The 19,884-nt window shown below is 39.0% G+C and overlaps 1 protein-coding gene across 4 annotated transcripts in view; it reads right to left on the bottom strand.

Moving 5' to 3' along the window:
• Positions 1-19,884, bottom strand: part of ppie (peptidylprolyl isomerase E (cyclophilin E)) — a 41,086-nt gene that overhangs the window by 16,451 nt on the left and 4,751 nt on the right. For all 4 annotated transcript variants that reach the window (XR_005631078.1, XR_005631079.1, XM_039740096.1 and 1 more), the window contains exons 2-5: positions 18,248-18,346; positions 16,533-16,576; positions 16,220-16,246; positions 16,018-16,099 (exon numbers count right to left, since the gene is read on the bottom strand). Coding sequence is in view for 2 of the 4 variants with exons in the window: in XM_039740096.1 (XP_039596030.1) it covers positions 16,018-16,099; positions 16,220-16,246; positions 16,533-16,576; positions 18,248-18,346 (252 nt within the window). In the remaining 2 variants the exon portion in view is untranslated. The remainder of the gene's footprint in view (positions 1-16,017; positions 16,100-16,219; positions 16,247-16,532; positions 16,577-18,247; positions 18,347-19,884) is intronic.

Here is a 19,884-nt window from a genome sequence, read left to right as displayed (position 1 = left end):
TCTGGTGATGCATTTGTAAGGAATTGTATAGGTAATAAAATACCGTGATTTGAAATACAAACATTTCATGTGTGTTCTGTGTCTACAATGATCTGTGTACATATAGAATGACAGAGGAAATGTGATGCAACAAATGCTGAACACACAGCTAAAACAAAACATTTTCATATGTAGTTTTCATAGTAATAACGATATAATGTTGACATGAAGTGTAAAATGTGTGAAGAATGAAGCCCAAATGTCCAAGAAACACTTTCACAAAAGGTGTAACATTTTATTGAAGGATAAAACCGAAGAAAAAGAAATTGCTCAACTGACATGTTATTGAAGCCCAAGCTATCAGCCAGTTACAAAGTAAAAGATGTTCACATACGTGTGTGGGCACATTTCATTTTCAAACAGTTGTCACAGTGGTAATGCTGCTCCATCTAAGCAGATGGTGCATTGGAAAAGCTACGGCTTGGCAGCCTCAAGATAAAAGGTTTGAATCTCACATTGTTCCTGCATTTAACTGCTTTGAGTAGTGAACAGCTATTATTATTATTCTTGTCATACAATAAAAACATATATTTGATGTCAGCCTGTAACATCCTGTGTAAATTAATGGTACTTGTTAAATGTTAGTACTGAAGGAATAAAAGTAGACATACAAACCCAGTTCAATCATTTCTTCTTGGGGTCTTGTTGAGCAAACAGACAACACAATGTCTATAGTGGATTTCACTTTTCCTCGCACACGGATATTCAAATCAACATGTTATTTGAAAAATTTTTATTCAGTTTTTTTTCTTGGATTCTAGCATTCTGCTAACCCACAACTCTGCAAAAAACACAAGCTTCTTGCCATATGTCAGGAGGTCAATAGGGGAAAAAAAGTTTTTTTTTTTTTTTTCTGCCTCTAAAGAAATAAGATCTCTGGTTATGTTAGATTTTATATGTGAATACATTACATTAAGGAGATGCTGAAAGTTTGAAGTTAAGCATCTGCCTTTAATAAATCCAATAATAAAAACTTCAAGGATTCTAGTGTTAATGCACCAGCAGAATTTCAAAAGCTCAAAATGAATCTGAATAAAAGTGTGCTTTTTCCAGTGAACTCTCTAGCACACTCTCTAGACTGGACATCTATCTTTTTATTTTACAGAACAGCTTAACTGTCTAGGGGTAAACATCAAAAGTAAATATAAAGCTCTTTTTCCAACACAATTTTGCTATCAGCATGGAAAAAAAATCAAGATGTGAAAAGATGGTCTACCCTCCATCTCACATTAGCAGGGAGAAACAATACTGTCAAGATTAACATCCTTTCCAAGCTTCACTTTCTACTTCAGAGCAACCCTATATAAATTAACTAATTATTCTTTAAGAAATCAGACTCAATTATAAGCTCATTTATTTGCAATTCAAGACGTCTGCGCCTTCAAAAGGCAACTCTACAAAACACCTAAAGCAGAAGGTGGCATAGGATTACCTAACATTCAATTTTATTACTGGATAACAAATATACAAGCAATAAAGACCTGGAAATTGACACAGATTAATGAATATACACAAGTGTGGTCTGCAATCAAAATAAAATGCTGTACTTCTTCATATGCTCTGTTCTGTCCCCCAGTAAACACAAATGATCATGCCAATGATTCATAATCCAATCCATCCAGAATATGGAAGCAATGTGGGATGCACTTCAAGGCAAGAGAAGCCTTTATCGGTTGCACCTCTACATGATAATCACCATTTTCAGCCCCCTCAAACCTACACAATATTCTTTGGAAAATGTCTGGGATTAAAACACTTAAAAGAATTGTATACAGTACAGATAATATTTTTGTATCTTGTTAACAATTGAGCTTCAAATGTAACTTTCCAGAAACACAATTTTCCACTACTTTCAAATAAGAAATTTTGCTAAAAGGAACCTACCCAATTTTTCACAACTTACATCCATTTTAATTCCAGATAATCTTAATACTATTAAGTCTTGCAGAGTCAGACAGCATCTCAATAATATATAAAAAAAACAACATCTTAAAGTCTCTTCCTAGGGTATGGTGGGGAAAGGATCTTTCATTTATATATCTCAGAAAAAAAGACTGGAAGGCAGCCATGCATAGTATACACTCCAGCTCCACATATGCAAAGCATTCAATTATTCAACTTAAAATCTTTCATTGATCACATTTAAAATTGTCTAAAATGTATCCAGGGCAAGATCAAACCTGGGAGTGTTGCAATCTAGCTTCAGCCTCACTGGGCCACATGGTTTGGAAGTGCATCATTTTGGACAAAAATCTCTGAATGCCTATCAGACAGTCTTGGTGTCATAATCACCCATTAACAGCTGTGTTTGGTGTACTCCCAGACTAGCTTAAAGTGGAGAAGGACAAATTGACTGTAATTGCCTATATCACACTACTAGCATGTAGACTTATCTTGCTCAACTGGAAAAATCGTAACCCTCATTTTATAAGTCAGTGGGTAACTGATGTTTTATACTATTAGAAATCTGAAAAATTTAAAATTAAATTCTCACTCAGAGGATCTATTTAAAACTTTTTTATATGGCAAGTTCTAATTAATAAAATTTTAGAATAAGCCTTTGCAGTGGGGGAAAAATACATACTGAATGCGTTAACTTTTTTTCAGTAAATACTGTATATGTCCAAAGAGACTATTCACGTGAAACTCTCACCAGACATTGGTATTAACTCAAGAAATCCACAGATCTAAAGAATTCATAACACTAAAAAGGCTGTGAATAAATGTATGTGTAATAAAGTGGAATTACACAGGGAAAAAGTATTGAACACATTAATTTAATACTTAGTGGAGAAGCCTTTGTTTGTAATGACAGCTTCAAGACACTTCCTGTATGAAGAAACCAATCGCCTGCAGTTCTCAGGTGTGATTTTGACCCCTTCTAAAGTGACTGTTGTTAAATCTTGAAGATTCTGGATGGGTCCTCTTGTGAACCCTGATTCTTTAGTTCCTTCCACAAATGTTCAATTTGATTTAAGTCAGGTGACTGACTGGATTATTCTAACAAATTCTTTTTTTTTTCCTCTGAAACCAATTAACAGTTTCGTTTGCTGTATGTTTTGGACCTGTCTTGCCGGAAGGTCCACCCACATCTCATCCTCATCATCCTTGTGGAAGACAGCAGATTAATTTTAATAATCTTTTGGTACGTGGACCCAATTCCTTGTTCCTTCAATTACATGAAGTCTGACAGTAAAATGAGATGAGAAACAATCCCATACCATGATGCTTCCACCTCAAAACTTGACTGTTGATTTAGTGTTCAGGTGATGTGCAGTGTCATTTCTCCCCCAAACCTGACAGCCAAAAAGTTCAACTTTGGTCTCTTCTGACCAGACTAAATTCTCCTAGTATTTCATAGGCCTGTCCAAATGTCACGTAGCAAACTTTAAACGAGCTTCAGTGTGCCTTTTCTTCAGTAATGGAGTCTTGCAGGGTGAGCATAAAGGCTGTGCCAGTGGAGTGCTTTGTCTGTTGTTTTCTTTGTAATAATTGTACCTGCTGCCTCCAAGAGAGCGGATCAGCGAGCGGAAGCAGAGAGCGGCGGCGTCTCCCACAGGCACGTAGCCCTTCGAAAGCACACGAGCAAGTTCACCTGAGGTAAAGCCGACAGCTGACCAGTAGAAATAACCGGCAGTGAGAAATTAAAGTCGATCGCTTAGCGGGTGGTGGAAACTTAAAGCGACGGTGATTCAGCTGAACACGGAAAGCGCAGAAGCACCTATAAAAACGGCAAAGATGACTTCAACATTTAATGTAAGTTCTATCTGCTCTCTGCCCATCGAGGGCACGTTTATATGTTGTGTGTCCTGCAGTATGTACAGCTCAGGTTTTCCGGCCGACAGTGCAGATAGCTTCACCTGCCAAAAATGTTTAGTTAATTTAGAGTTGGTCGGGAAAATACGCGAATTGGAGGACCGCGTTAGGAATCTGATAGCGATTAGGCAAACCGAAAATTGGATCGACTCGGTTTGTTTAGACAATTCGGCTACTTCTGATTCGGCTTCAGTCTCTCCAGGTCCCACTGTAGTCAGTGCGGCGAAATCAGCAGCACCAATTCAGCCACAGGGCGAGTGGGTAACAGTAAGACGGGGGTCTAAGAATCCAAAATTTAGTCCCCCAGCACCCAGGTCACCAATTCGGACCCAGAACAGGTTCTCAGCTCTCCGCAGCGCGCCTGTGGAAACTGAGAATAATAAAGTGCTCATAATTGGCGATTCCATAGTGCGGAATGTTAGAATTCCAAACTATGTTAAACCAGCAGTTAATGTTAAGTGCCTTGCAGGGGCCAAGATTTCTGGCATAAAGGCGCATTGGACCGTGTTGCCGACGATGAAGTATCTACCTTATTGCTGCATGTCGGCACTAATGATATTTATTTACAGCAATCTGAGGTATTAAAGCGAACTTCATCTCTCTATGCACCAAAGCTAAAACAAAATGTCGGAATTTAATTGTATCTGGTCCCTTACCAAGATTGTATAGAGGGATGTGATTTATAGCAGATTGCATTCCTTTCACTGCTGGCTAGAAACCTGGTGTGCAAATAAAAGCATAGCATTTGTGAACAATTGGGATGATTTTTGGGAAAGGCCTGGATTTTTCAGAAGAGATGGTCTTCATCCTAACTGGAGGGATCTTATGTATTATCCCAAAATATGGCAGCAAAACTGCCTGGTTGACTGATTAGAGCACCATCCAGGCCGCAGTCATGTGATCTTAAATCACAGGCTGTTGTTTATCCCACCTGTTATTTTCCTGAAGCTGTTACCCATAATCCCTGTTGTGGGGCATCCAGTAAATTTAGTCTTGAAACAAACCATAAATTAATTGATAACCAAAAATAAGGTGTATAATTAGACCAAGGGATAAAACCAGACACTCCACCAGGGGCATCTGTAATAGAAATTTAATTCAAATTAAAACAAAAATATATCAGCAGTTCAGAAAGAACCATGCAGTTTTAAATGCTGTTTATTGAACATTCGCTCTCTTGGCACTAAAGCTGTTTTGGTAAATGATATAATATTAAGTACAAAATCTGATCTGTGTCTTCTTACTGAAACCTGGCTTAGTAAATGTGACACTGTTCCCTAGCTGAGGCGTCACCAGATGGATACTCGTTCCTTCATAAGTCTAGAGATTCTGGTCGAGGAGGAGGCCTTGGAATAATTCATTGTAACAAAATGCAAATCACTCCTAAAAATTTAGGCAACTTTACATCCTTTGAGGCATTCATTTTAAATATTAAAACAGATTCCAACACAATTATAGTGCTAGTCTACAGACCACCAGGGCCATATTCATTGTTCATGACTGAATTTAGCAACCTTCTGTCTGATTTGGCTATAAATTATGATCACGTAGTTCTGATGGGGATTTTAATGTTCACATTGATGTGGAAACTGACACTTTTAGCAAATGTTTTACTTATTTGTTAAATTCAGTAGGATTTTGTCAGATTGTCAAAGGTCCAACTCATAATCATAACCATACATTAGATTTAATTATAACTTACAAAGTTGAAATTCAAAATTTAAATATTACTCCATTAAATGTAGTTATTTCCGATCACTTCTTAATTACGTTTGATTTAGTTCTGCCCATGCCAGCACTCGCAGATTAAAACAAAGACAGTGCGACATCTAGATTGTAATTCTGCTTCAAAATTTATAGATACCTTGAGTAAGTCGAGTGTAATTGTGGAAAACCATTTAGATCAGTTAACATCAAATGTAAACGTGGAAAACAATTTAGATCAGCTAATATCACATTATAATGTGACCTTGAGAGATGCTCTGGACACAGTGGCTCCCCTAAAGACAAAAGTGATCAAAGCACATAGAAACTCTCCCTGGTTTAATGAAAATACTCGAGCTCTTAAATTAGAGTGTCGAAAACTGGAGCAGATGGAGAACAACAAAGCTACATGTCTTTCAAATTGCATGGACAGAGAGTGTAATAAATATAAAAGGCCCTCTTTAAAGCTCGCTCAGAATACTATTCTACATTAATAGATAGCAATAATAAAAATCCTAGGGTACTTTTTAGAGCAGTGGCTAAATTAACAAATGGGAATTCAGATCAACAGTGCAAAATACCAACAGATATTAGCAGTACAGACTTTATGAACTTCTTCAATGAGAAAATTAAAAATATAAGATCCCAGATCTCAGCATCACAGTACAAACCAAATACTAGCTTAGCAGACCCTGTCCACATTGCATTCAGCACTTTAATAATTTTAATCCTGTAACTCACCAGGAAGTCTTAACTTTAATTACTAAAATGAAGCCCACTACTTGTTCCCTAGATCCAGTGCCAACAAAACTAGTAAAAGTGCAATGGATGTTCTTGCAGCCTATTCTAACCATTATCAATAGTTCATTACTGCATGGCACAGTACCTGATGCACTAAAAGTGTCAGTCATTAAACCTTTACTTAAAAAGTCAGACCTAGACCCACACATACTAAATAACTATAGGCCTATTTCAAATTTACCATTTCTCTCTAAAATACTAGAAAAGTAGTCGCCAGTCAGCTTCAGTCACACCTTACGCATTACAATTTATTTGAGAAATTCCAGTCTGGCTTTCGCACTGGTCATAGTACAGAAACGGCACTAACACGGGTTGTAAATGACATTCTGATATCCTCTGATGAAGGAAATTCCACTGTAATTATGTTGTTGGACTTAAGTGCAGCATTTGACACCATTGACCATTCTATTTTACTGCACAGGCTAGAAAGCGATGTTGGGCTTACAGGCCCGTGCTCGCTTGGTTCAGTTCTTATTTATCAAATCGATTCCAGTATGTACAGAAATGTGCAGACAGTACTCCATCATTATACACAGAAGTTCAATATGTTGCTCCGCAGGGCTCAGTACTGGGACCTTTACTGTTTTCACTTTACATGCTTCCACTGGGATCTCTCATTAGGAAACATAATGTTAATTTTCACTCGTATGCAGATGACACCCAGTTATACCTTTCATTTAAATCAAATGAAGTTTCTCCGATGTTGTCTTTAATTAGTTGTGTTAGTGAATTAAAGGAATGGATGAATGAGAACTACTTGTCTTTAAATACAGATAAAACAGAGATGTTAATTGTTGGAGGGAATGACGCTGATCACAGCAATATTTTGTCGTCATTTAACTCAGTTGGAATCCCAATTAATTTTACTGAATCAGCCCGCAATCTAGGAGTTATCTTTGACTCTAGCATGTCATTTAAAGCATATTACAAAGTCGTCCAAAACATGTTTTTCCATCTTAAAAATATTAGGAAATTAAGGCTTTCTAAATAAACAGGATTGTGAGAAATTAATTCATGCATTTATCTCTAGTAGGATTGACTACTGCAATGCGGTGTTCACTGGCTGTTCAAACTGTTCTCTATACAGCCTTCAGTTAATCCAAAATGCGCTGCAAGAATTATTACAAGAACAAGAAAATATGAACACATAACCCCAGTTCTTAAATCTTTACACTGGCTCCCAGTTAAGTTTAGGGCAGATTTCAAAATCCTCCTTTTAACATATAAAGCATTAAATGGCCAAGGTCCGCTTACTTGTCTGAACTTATCATGACTTACAAACCTGAGCACATTAAGATCTCAAGATGCCGGTCTGCTTAGGATTCCAAGGATTAATAAAATAACAGTGGGAGGTCGAGCTTTTAGTTACAGGGCCCCTAAACTGTGGAATGGTCTTCCTGCTTCCATAAGAGATGCCCCTCGGTCTCAGCCTTTAAATCCCGGCTGAAGACTCACTACTTCAGTTTAGCATATCCTGACTAGAGCTGCTGATTAACTGTACATACTGCATCTCTGTTGTTAGTCATTAGCACTATAACATAAGTAACATGATAATTATATTTGAATACTAACCCTCACCTATTCTGTTTCTTTTCGGTACCCAAATGTGGCCATTGGTGCCACGGCCCACCTGCCAAGTTGTTTGCCTGCCTATGGTAAAGTCATCCATGATGGAGGATCACAGGAATCATGGGAAAGAGGGGTCCTTTCATCGGAGCAACGTTTCAGCCGTGGCATGGCCAAATGGAGATGCAGCTAGATGGATGAGGTCTCCAGGACTCTAAAAATATCCAAACCTAATTATGTCATATCATCTACTGTTAAACCGTAATTCTAAAATTTTTATTATTATGCTGTCTTAAGGAATTGTTCTGTTGTGTATATTGTATTGTATTGACCCCCTACTTTTGACACCCACTGCACGCCCAACCTACCTGGAAAGGGGTCTCTCTTTGAACTGCCTTTCCCGAGGTTTCTTCCATTTTTCCCTACAAGGTTTTATTGGGAGTTTTTCCTTGTCTTCTCAGAGAGTCAAGGCTGGGGGGCTGTCAAAAGGCAGGGCCTGTTAAAGCCCATTGCGGCACTTCCTGTGTGATTTTGGGCTATACAAAAATAAACTGTATTGTAAACTGTATTGTAAGTCTTTCTGGAGATCTCTCTGGGTGGTCATTGGCTCTTGGGCTACTCTTCGGACTCCCTGGTTCGAAATCTTGCAAGGAGCTCCTGTGCATGGCAGGTTTATGTTCCTTCCACTTATGGATAATGGCCCCAATAGTACTTACTGGAAGATTCAGAAATTTTGAAATACATCTGTAACCAGTTCCATTGATATGGTTTGCAACAATCAGGTTGCAAAGGTCTTGGAAAAACTCTTTGCTTTTACCCATCATGAGATGCTTCTTGTGTGACACCCTGGTAGCAAAACACCTTTTTAATAACCCATCAATATGTACTAACCCAGCTGATATAATTTTGCACAAAAATGAGGTCAAATTACTTTCTGACTACTTACAAATTTCAACTGGCTCCTTGTCTTGGTGTACTGCTTTTTCTTAGTGGGTTCAATACTTTTTCCTTGTGTCATTCCCCTTTATTACACATACCTTTATTTATGGCTTTTAAATTTTGTGAATTCTTTATATCGGTGGATTTCTTGGGTTAATACCAGTTTTTGATTAAAATTTCATGTGTTCAAGTTCAAAGTTTCTCATGCGCACAGTAAGGAAACATTTCCCTGTACAATGACATTCTTTCTTTGCTGTCCACACTAAATGCCAAAACCAACGTATAAAGAAACAAATAATAAGTAGCAGATAGATAATAAGTAACAGAGGCAGCATAAAGTATAAAACCAGAATAGAAGTATTAAGTGCAATTGTGCAGGTAGGTGTGTGATGGACAAGTCTAATACAGTTGTGTGAGGTAGACAGAATGAGGTGAACCATGGTTATAAACTCCAGTCAGTTATTTAGGAGTCTAATGCCTTGGGAAAGAATGAATTCTTTAGCCTGAAAGTCCTGCATTTCATACTTCTATACCTCCTGCCGGAGGGTAGAAGAATGAACAGTTTGTGTTGGAGGTGGGTGGGGTCCCTGAGGATCGAGACAGTTCTCCTTTGGACTCTACAGTTGTAGATGCTCTGCAGAGAGGGCAGTGGGGTCCTGGTGATCTCAGCAGTCTTTACAACTCTTTGCAGGCGTTTGCGGTCCATAGCAGTAGAGTTGCCGTACCACACGGTGATGCAGCTGGTCAAGATGCTCTCAACAATGCAGCTTTAAAAGTTGCCGAGAATCTTAGTCGACATACCAAACTTCCTCAGCCTCCTCAGAAAAAAAACACCCGCTGTTGAACCCTCTTGACCAGCTGTGTGGTGTTAAGTGTCCAAATGAGGTCCTCACTAATACAGACGCCCAGGTATTTAATGCTGCTCACCTTCTCCACTTCAAGCCCTCGGACAAACAGTGGCCGGTGAGGCCTCCTCTCCATCATGTCCACTATCATCTCCTTCATCTTGTCTGTGTTGAGGGTGAGGTTGCTGTCCACACACCATGACACCAGACTGTCCACCTCCCTCCTGTAGGGAGGCACCTCATCGCCACCAGTGATGCGTCCCATCACTACAGAGTCGTCTGCGAACTTTAGGATGTTATCTTTGTGGGAGGCGACACAGCCGTGGGTGAACAGTGTGTAAAGGATGGGGCTTAGGATGTATCCCTGTGGGGTTCTTGTGTTTGTGATAATGGTGGCTGAAATCATATTGCCAATCTTGACAGCCTGGGGACTGCCAGTTAGAAAGTCTAGGAGCCAGTCACAGAGGGTGGGGAGCAGGCCAAGTGTAGACAGTTTATGGGTGAGTTTATGGGGGATAACCGTATTAAAGGAGGAGCTGTAGTCAACAAAGAGCATCCCGATGTAGGAGTCTTCGTTCTACAGATGGGAGAGGGAATAATGTAGTGCGGGCGCGATGGCATCTGAGGTGGACCTGTTGTGCCGGCAGGCATACTGCAGAGGATCTAGAGTGTCCGTATGCTGTTCCGAATGTGGGCCAGCGCCACTCTTTCAAAATACTTCATGATGATTGGAGTGAGTGCTACCGTCATGTAATCATTCAGGCAGGTGGGTGGAGTTTTTAGCAAGATGGACGATGATCATAGTTTTAAAACAGGACGGAACGATGCTCTGACTGAGGGAAAGGTTGAAGATGGAAGAAAGAACATCAGGCAGCTTGTTGGCACATGCTTGGATAGCACGCCCAGGGATGTTACCTGGTCCAGCTGCCTTACGGGGGTTGATCTTCCCCCGTAAGGTGTTTTGTGTACCTGACCTAAAGAGACCATTGGGGGAGGGGAAGGGGGTTGGGTGGTCCAGGTGTGTGTGTGCCTCCACTCTGTGCTGTTGCTAGATGTCTCAAAGCGGGTGTAGAAAGTGTTGAGATCATCCGGAAGACTGTCTGTGGAGCGGATATTGCTCTAGTGGTGGTCCTATAGTCTCTGATGTGCTGTAGGTCCTGCCACATACTTCCAGAGTCAGCAGTAGAATAGAATCCCTGCAGCTTCACTCCGAACTGCCTCTTGGCTGCTGTGATGGCTTTTCCTAGTCCGTGTTTCGCAGCTTTGTACTCCGTCTCAGTGCCTAATCTAAATGCAAGAAAGCAGGCACGCAGCATGTGGCGTACCGTTTTATCCAGGGCTTCTGGTTGGGGAACTTCCCAACTGGTGTTGCGGGCACGATGTTGTCAATGCAGGTGCTAATGTACCCAGTCATGTACACAGCACAGTCCTGTATGCTGATAGAAGAGTCCTCCAGAACAGCTGCAACCCTAAACACATCCCAGTCTGCCCGAGCAAAACAGTCCGGCAGGGTGCACTCAGTCTCTGGGGTCCAAAGTTTAACTTGCTTAACACTAGAATTACCAGAGCCTACGAGAAAACTTCATCACAGATGTAGGTATATATGATACTAGCCATGTGCGCCCAACTACATTGCGCGTGTTAAAGTTGTCTGTGAAGGGCTCCCTGATTAAACGCGGCTGCCAGTCATGAACTGGGCCCTTCGTCGCATAGCATTATGATTTTTTTTATAAGGGAAACAAAATTACAAAAGAAAACCCTTGGACATTGATTCGATAGGAACGTCCTACTCGGAATCACGGTCCGAATAGTAATTATGTGGTGGTGTAGGATCATTTCTGCTTCTGTCTGTTCACAGTCCGTCTTGTTTTCACGACGCTATCGTTTCCTCTCACGATGTCTTCTCAACCTTTCTCCAATCTCGCAGGTTGCTTTGTGGCAATCCAAAGAGTAAGGAAATATACACGGAGCAATGGTTATAAAAGGGGGACACATAGGTATCCAGGCTCTTTAAAGCATAAATAGGGATCACTTCACTGACATGTGAGCAAGCCATGGTACAATTGTGAGATGCGCAGCACTCGCCGGCTACAACATAGCAATAATAATTTCCGGAATGTGCTGTTACGTTGTCATTCATTTTACCCACTGTCTTTCTTTCATTCATATGTTGCACAGGCACGTACCTTTTATCTTCGGCAATCTCATTCTCTAACCAGGCCTCAGGAGCTAACCAGCGTAACACTGTCCACCACCCCTTTCATTATTCCGGCACATTATTGACATCCATGAGTAACAACAACATACTAAACTGGAAGGTGGTCTACGCATGCATGGAATTCGCGGACAAACAAAGATCAAGATCTAAATGAAGATCTCTTTAGTTAATTTAAAGCACAAAAATTTGTTTAGTTTGAATGTCTGTGTTTTGAGGTGTGACTGGAGTACTACAGTCTTCAGGAGTATAAGCCTGGAGGAGATTCTTAATGCAATGCCTATGTTTTAGCTGTCTCTCTCTATTGCCATCTAGTGCTTCTTCTTCTAATTAATTTATGGACAAACAAAGATCAAGATCCAAATGATTATTATATTAGATTTTGAAGAAATCATTTTATGATCATTGCAGCGTCAGATCGGGTGTGAATTTACACTGGCGCTGTTACTTAGAGTTAAATCAGGAGAGACGGGGGAAGGGTTGGGGTTTCTGGGGTGTGTTACGAGCGTGATCCTGATTGAGAGAATAAAACTGAAAAAAGCTAACTTTACAACTACCATAAATTTATACCCAATGTCCTATATACTGTATTTGTCTCTTTTTTTTTTCTCCATGCTGAAATGCGTACACTTTTCTCTATGCTGTGGTTTCTATTACATTGAAAGGGTACTTGACACTGACTCAGTTTACTTTCCTGAGGAAGCGGTGGTCTTAGAACAGAAGCTTGTCGATGTTGCATCCTCTTCTTTTTCCATCGCCTTTCCTAGTAAGATGCAACAACGAAGTTTCTCTGCAATATGAGCCATGAACACTGCTCTTTTCACAGTGGCCCCGTGCATGCCGTGCACAGTACATATGCGTTGATCCTGCTGCACTGAAAAAGCTCACGCCTTCTGGTGCATGATGTCGACACAGCACAGAGAAAAGAAAGAAAGAAAGAAAGAGACAAATATATGGGACATTGGGTATAAATTTATGGTATTTGTAAAAAATTAGCTTTTTTCAGTTTTATTCTCTCAATCACGCTCTAACACCCCACCCTGATCTGACTCTAAGTAACAGCGCCTGCATAAATTCACAACCGATCTGACGCTGTTCGTTTTCAACTAATATTGCATTAGTGTGATGAGGTTTTCTGATTGGTACTATTCAGGTCATAAAATGATTTCTTCAAAATATCATATATACCTACATCTGCATACTAATTCTGCGTGAGCAGAAACACTCAATAAAATTGAATAAAAAAAATAAAGTAACGGTGAGATACGAAGAAGGCAGATTCACCAGCGTTTGTGTGTCAGCTATTATCCCTCCAGATCAGAGAATGTCCAGTTCCATTGCCTCAAAACACTACTCACATCTACAGTTATTCCCAGTTTCAAATAAAAACTAACAGCGTCAGATCCCAAGGGCAGTAGTATGTATCGTGATCATGAGTGAGAGAATAAAAGTGAAAAAAGAAGGTAACTTTTACAAGTACAGTACTACAAATGTACACGGTCTGTTACAGATGCAAACAGAATGTATGTGTGAACTGTATAATATTAACAATAAGTGCAGCTCACTACTGAAAACGGCAAATATAGGAGGCAGTGAGGATCGAACCAGTTGTTATAAATTTGCTATAATATTAAGGTTAATGTCACTGTCTCTGTAAAACACTTTTAAAGGATTCATTTACATGTGCAGGATAAGTTTGGCACACAGGGGCTAGCCTGGCTGCATTTAGAAAACCATTACTTTAGCAGTTTGAAGAATGAACAAACTGCAGTGTAGGTATTGTGCTATTCTTGCATTTTTTGGAGGTGGGGTTGAGTCTTTACTGTCCTTGTTTGGAGACCAGAGAGGACCAGCACATGGAGCAGCCTGTATAAAAAGGCTTGGACAAGGCCAAACCCTTTGAAGCCTATGGATGGATGATGTCACCCATCCGGAAAATCCTTTCAGCGCAGTGACAAAAATGGCAGACTTTATAGATCAAGATCCTACCTTGATATTGTCTTGCTATGGCTTCCTTTCGTCTGTTATACTGCATAAATCGTCATTAAAGAAAGCGAAGTATATATCTCTGATGTGATCTGTAACTGCTGTAATCACTATGGGAGGGATATCGCCTTTTAATATCATATCTCTATATTTTCGGTTACTTAAAATGCCGCAATTTAAAAGAACCAACTAGGGAGCATTTGCTTCTAAAGGAAACACCGGTGGTGGCCCCATGATTACAAGTCAGCAAATCTTACTGCTACGCCACAGAAGCTGTTGTATCGTCCTTGAACCTTTTGTGAAAGTGTTTATTTGATCTTTGAACTTCAGGCTTCACACATTCTACAGTTTATGTCTACATTTTGTAACATTTATTACGAAATCCAGCAGTTCACTCTCAGATAATCAAACAAGGCATGAGCTGGGAGAACTTAGTGAACGTTCTGCGACGGTGGGGGCTGGAATAGCAGGCTGCTTGACTTAATCAGCACATTTACAGGACAAAAGACGCTGACGGAGAGGTGCGAACAGATTTAAGGTGGGCCGGATTTACGAGTTTTCTTGTAGGCTCTGGTAATTCTAGTGTTAATAATAGGGTTTGTTTATTTCAGCCTTTGTCTGTAGGCTGGGTACAGGAACAGAGAGAGATGTGGTCCAAGTGTCTGAAGTGGGGGCGGGGTACAGCCCTGTATGCACCGCGTATGTTGCTGTAAACATGATCCAGTGTGTTCTTCTCACGGGTGGGAATTTTCACGTGTTGGAGGTATTTAGGAAGTACAGTCTGCATATTGCACTGATTAAAGTTGCCAGCTGCGATAAAAACAGCATTGTGATGAGCCGTCTCTAAGGCGCTGATGACGTCATGGAGTTTGCCGAGCACTGCCGTGGAGTTCTTGCGGGGAATGTCAACAGCACCCAAAAACACAGCAGTGAATTCCCTCAGTAGATAATTGGGTCGGCATTTCAGCAGTTAAAACTCCCCATCTTATGAGCAGTGCTTATAAACAGTCTATACATCTCCACACCATGAGTTGTTAATAAACACACACACCTCCCCCTTTAGCCTTACCGGAGGCTGCGGTACAGTCTCCTCGGTGCACGGAGTGAGTCAGTAGCTGAACCTGTAGCCAGATCTCGGTGAAAATTAGAGCGCAGCACTCTATTATTTCCTGCTGCGCTGTAATCCTAGCTCTTAGCTCATCCTATTTGTTTTCCAGAGACTGCACGTTGGCTAGCAAGAGGCTGGGCAGCGGTGGTCGGCTAGTGTGGGCTTTCAGCCTAGCGTGGAGCCCTCCCCTCTTGCTTCACTGTCTCCGGAGCAATCTCCTAGGGTCAGCTTGATCACTTGAGCTCTGTGCCACAGGGTCTTCCTGTGTGTGGCTGTGGTGTTGGCTGCGGGAGTGAACAATGGACTGTAGCTCAGATGGCATAAAACTGGTAAATTCCAGGGGACTGTGTGAGTTAGCAATGTCCAGCAATGCCTGTCTGTTGTAGAATAGTAGTGCAGAGCATTTGTGCACTTGTAGAGAAGGCAAAAAACAAAACAAAAAACGGCATGGAGTGGAGCGAGCAAACACACGTGCCACGGAGGGTGCCATGTTTACAGCCTTGTCAACAGCCTTATTGGAAATAAATTTATTAAAAAAATGTTGACTTGTTCACTACTTATTTCTCTCACTGTATTTCAGGAAGAAGGGACATTCTTCCTTCTTTTTATTTATTTATTTTTGCCATTGGCTCCCCTCTCCTTCTCTCATGTGGGGGTTGAATGTTGTTAGGTTTTGTCTGTTTTCAAAGCTGCCTTTTTTTTTCCTGATGTATTTTTCTTTGTTTATTTTGACTATGAAATCACTTGTTGTATAAGTTTGACTTGATTGCATGGAATTCTATTTTCTTCAAATAAAATTAACACAAAATATTCAGAAAGTATGCTGAACAGAGTACTACTTTTTAAAAGACTGTACAAATGTTCCAATAATTGACATAATGCTTGAAAATAACATTTATTGGAACACACAGATGAACACTTTAATAAATATGTCAGTCTACCTCTAGGCTGAGTAATTTGCTATAGATTAAGGTCTATTGTGATACATGTATACTAACCTGGTCTTGATGAACCCTCTTTGATCTTCATAGGCTTTGCAACATTCACACGGATTGTGCGACCAAACAGCTCTGACTCATTCTGTCAAAAGTAAGGAGATTTAACTTAATAGTACATACTTACTAAACAATACAATGTTTAAATATTCCAGTTGTAAATATATTGATATGCTTATCTCTAATACAGATGTTACATACTTACCATGTTATCAATAGCAGCTGCTGCATCCTTGGTAACCAAAGAAGAAAAATATGAAATCAGATATAAATTAGAGGTTTATAGAGTTACTAAAGTGACACAGAATTAATAAAATAAATTCTCTTTTATCTCGCATCTGACCCCCAACTACAGGATTAGTGTATTAGTGGAACAGGTTCAGTTCCCTAAACAGCAGGATCATCTAACATACCTTGAGCACTTAGAGTTTTAATACACCTGTCCCATGTGTATTCTGCCAAATATGAAAATTGCACTATTATATAGAATTTCAAAATGAAAAACCACACTTGCTTACCTCTGCCATCTCAAACTCAATAAATGCAAATCCACGATGCTTTTCTGCACAAGAACAAATAAACAAAATAACATTAACTGAACAGATTTAATTATAATTTATATAATTATATAATACAGTATTACTGTCTTTTGTGCCTGTGCTCAAACAATAATTATATAATATACTAAAAAACATTAATAATAAATCAACAAAAGACTACAAAAAAATAACATAACCTATCTATATAGAAGTCACAACACAGAACAGCTTGTACGTATATCACTGCAGTATTCAGGAGATAGGTCTTCATTACTCATTTTGCAGAAATGTTATACCGAAGCGTATGATTTTAATTGTTTTTCAAACATCTTGCCCCACACTCATTTTTGTGCTGGTTTTGAATTTAACATTTCCTCAGGCTGGCTCATGGTTGTGGCATCAAAAAAAGGGCACAATGAATGCAACATCATACAGCGAAAGCAGCATATATACAAAATACATATACAAGAACACCATGTTTGTTTTAGCAGCTAATAAATAACCTTACAACATGTGGGTAAAAACTCTCTCTGGAGCTGCTGTTGCGAGTACTAATGGTACTTTAGCCAGAATAAAAATATTACCAGCACACAGTTTCCTTCTGTCCAGAACACATGTATCACCTGGTGCTTTAAGAAAGGCAAACAAACACCTCAGTCATGTTGCACAGTAAATTTTCTCCCTCTTCCGTCCTATTTTATAACGAGAACTTTGGCATTCATAACCAATGTAAGGTTATTCAACAGCCACTTATATTTACAAATATAATGCTTGCATATATTGTACATAATGATTATATATGCTGCAGTCAATATATGCTGTTAATATACATAATCTTATGTTTTCCTGTAGCCTATACTGTATTACAGCCAACACTTTGACAGGGACATGCATCTACTAGTTTCATTGTAATATGTACACACAACAATAAACTTGACACTGAAAGCAGAAGATCCACCTAGAACAGCATGGTGCCTGAAAGTACAGGTCGATAGAAGAAGCTTTTAAATAGAGAGATTTAACAAGAGAGAACAAGATATTCTATTTTGTATGTTCCAATGGGATACACAATCCTAGAAAATATTAGCTTTTAAAATGCACACTTTAGGGATTAACTGAAGGAAGGTTTTATGAAGAGATGTTTAAAGATTTAGATGTTAATATTTCAGCATGGCATTCATAAAACTGGCACACCTATTTGTCATGTCCCTTTCATTTCCAAATCAAGCATCAATTTAGTTTGTGTTACTTTAAAGCAGACAGAGAAGTACTGCATAGGAGGAATTAGTTTTTGGCATAAGCATATACATAACTATTTGTGCCACGTAACAAATGATCACATACAATACATTAAAGCTTGTTCATAAATGCACAACGAACAAAACAAGCCAAACATGTTGTGTGTAGTCTCTAAAAAATTAACCAATAGTGAACTACGTGTAGAATGCATATACCAAAAATACCTGTGTGAATAAAAAGTGACAAATGATGAACCCAACGTCCTATTCTTATCTTTTCAGAGTCGGAGTTAGGATCAAAACTCAACACAGGAGAGCACTTTAGGCAGGAGGAACTAATTCATTAAAACCTAGACTTCCTTATTTTACTGTTATTGCAGAGTTTTCTGTGCATTGGCAACTTAAATTTCAATTGTACTATAGGCTGATGTGGTGTGTTTAGTCTTTAAAAATTACCTGTCTCATAATCCAGGGGTATCTGAATATCCACAATATCACCAAATGGAATAAAGGCTGCATGAAGCACCTTCTCATCCACTTCCTCTGCTAACCCACCTGGGTATAAAATTAAACATAGTTACTTATACTGTCTTCAACATAAACCATTTTCAATCATTTCCTGTTTCAAATTCATCACTTAGGGTCAATGGGAGATTGATTATGTCCTAGCAGGAATGGGCTGCAATGCACATATATTAAATAGTAGTGGCTATAAAATTGTTAACCTTTTTGGAGTTTTTAGTATTTTACTGTAATAATTGGGACATATGTATTTGAATGCCCAAATTCCTCTACATTAATTGAGAACAAACAGAATTACAAGTAAACAGGTTCATCAAGGAGCAGGTATTTTTTTAACAATCACCTGAAAACATAAAAGAAAAAAGGTAAGAAAATGCTTTATCATTTCAAGCTAAAAATTCTAGAAACTACATTTATTTGAATATCTATTTAAGCATTAAATATTTTTTCAGTTTTCCTCTGTTGACAAATAAATATTTAAATGTTTAAGGAAAAAATAATTCACAGGTGACTCTCTGAATTTGATTGGTTTGTCTTGTGCTCTCTTCCAGAAGCAACCTTTTAACATATTCTCAAACCCACTGAATTCAGCTAACTTGACATGCTACTGCTGTAACAGAGCCAAGTCCATTCATCTTGGCACTAGATATACAGTAAAAGAGCTGCTTTAAGAACAAGAAAAAATAAATATAAAAAAGTATTGGTGGAAGGAAAACTGAACCATTTAATAATGTGGTCTTGTCATCAGCAGAGTCTTAATAATACACAAACACAATCTACTTAAACTAATACATAACAACAATGGTACTTCTTGGCAATATCAAATAAATCATTTAAACATTTACCGCCTGGAATGGGAAAACTTCAATAAAAGGTATGGACTGGAGGTGCTCTGCCCATATAAAAGAAACACAAAGCTTGGTAACTGACTAGATGTGTTTTTTGTCATGAAATACATCATCATGTGAACAAAAGAAGGCAAAAGAAATATCAGAGGGCCTTAGAAGAGAATTCTACAGATGCATAATGCTGGAAAAAGCTAGGAATGCATTTCTAAAGGCTCTGGGTTTAATCAATCCAGTCAGACTGCCCTAATGTTATTCTCTCTATGAGTGGTTATTCAACCAAGATCATGGCAACAGCCCAGTGTGTAATGTCAAAGGGGAAAAGAATCCTAGTTTGGCAGTAAAGGCCAAAAACAGAAAACCTCTTAAACTGGACCACTACAAAAACAAAAAAAAAAAAACAAAACCATGATCAAGAATAGTGTTCATGGGAGGACACCATGGATGAAACTCCTTCTCTCCATAAGAAACATTGCTCAAATTTGCAAAATTAGGACAAAAGCTAAACTTTTAGGAGGAAATATGCAGTGCTATGTCTGGAATGAATAAGCTAACTGTGAACCATGGTTTGGGGACGTTTTGGGGCCTTGATAGCTTGCTTTCTTAAAGTGGAAGGTGAATTCAAAATTATGTTAATAATCTTTTACAGGAGAATGTGGGACAGTGGTCCACCACTTGAAGTTAAACAGAAATTGAAAAACAATGACCGAAACATTGTTTAAACAG

Source organism: Polypterus senegalus, chromosome 17 (assembly GCF_016835505.1).
Source record: "Polypterus senegalus isolate Bchr_013 chromosome 17, ASM1683550v1, whole genome shotgun sequence".
NCBI classification, from domain to species: domain Eukaryota; kingdom Metazoa; phylum Chordata; class Cladistia; order Polypteriformes; family Polypteridae; genus Polypterus; species Polypterus senegalus.
Note: the sequence above shows the minus strand (reverse complement) of the source record. Positions and strands in the feature narration are given on the sequence as shown.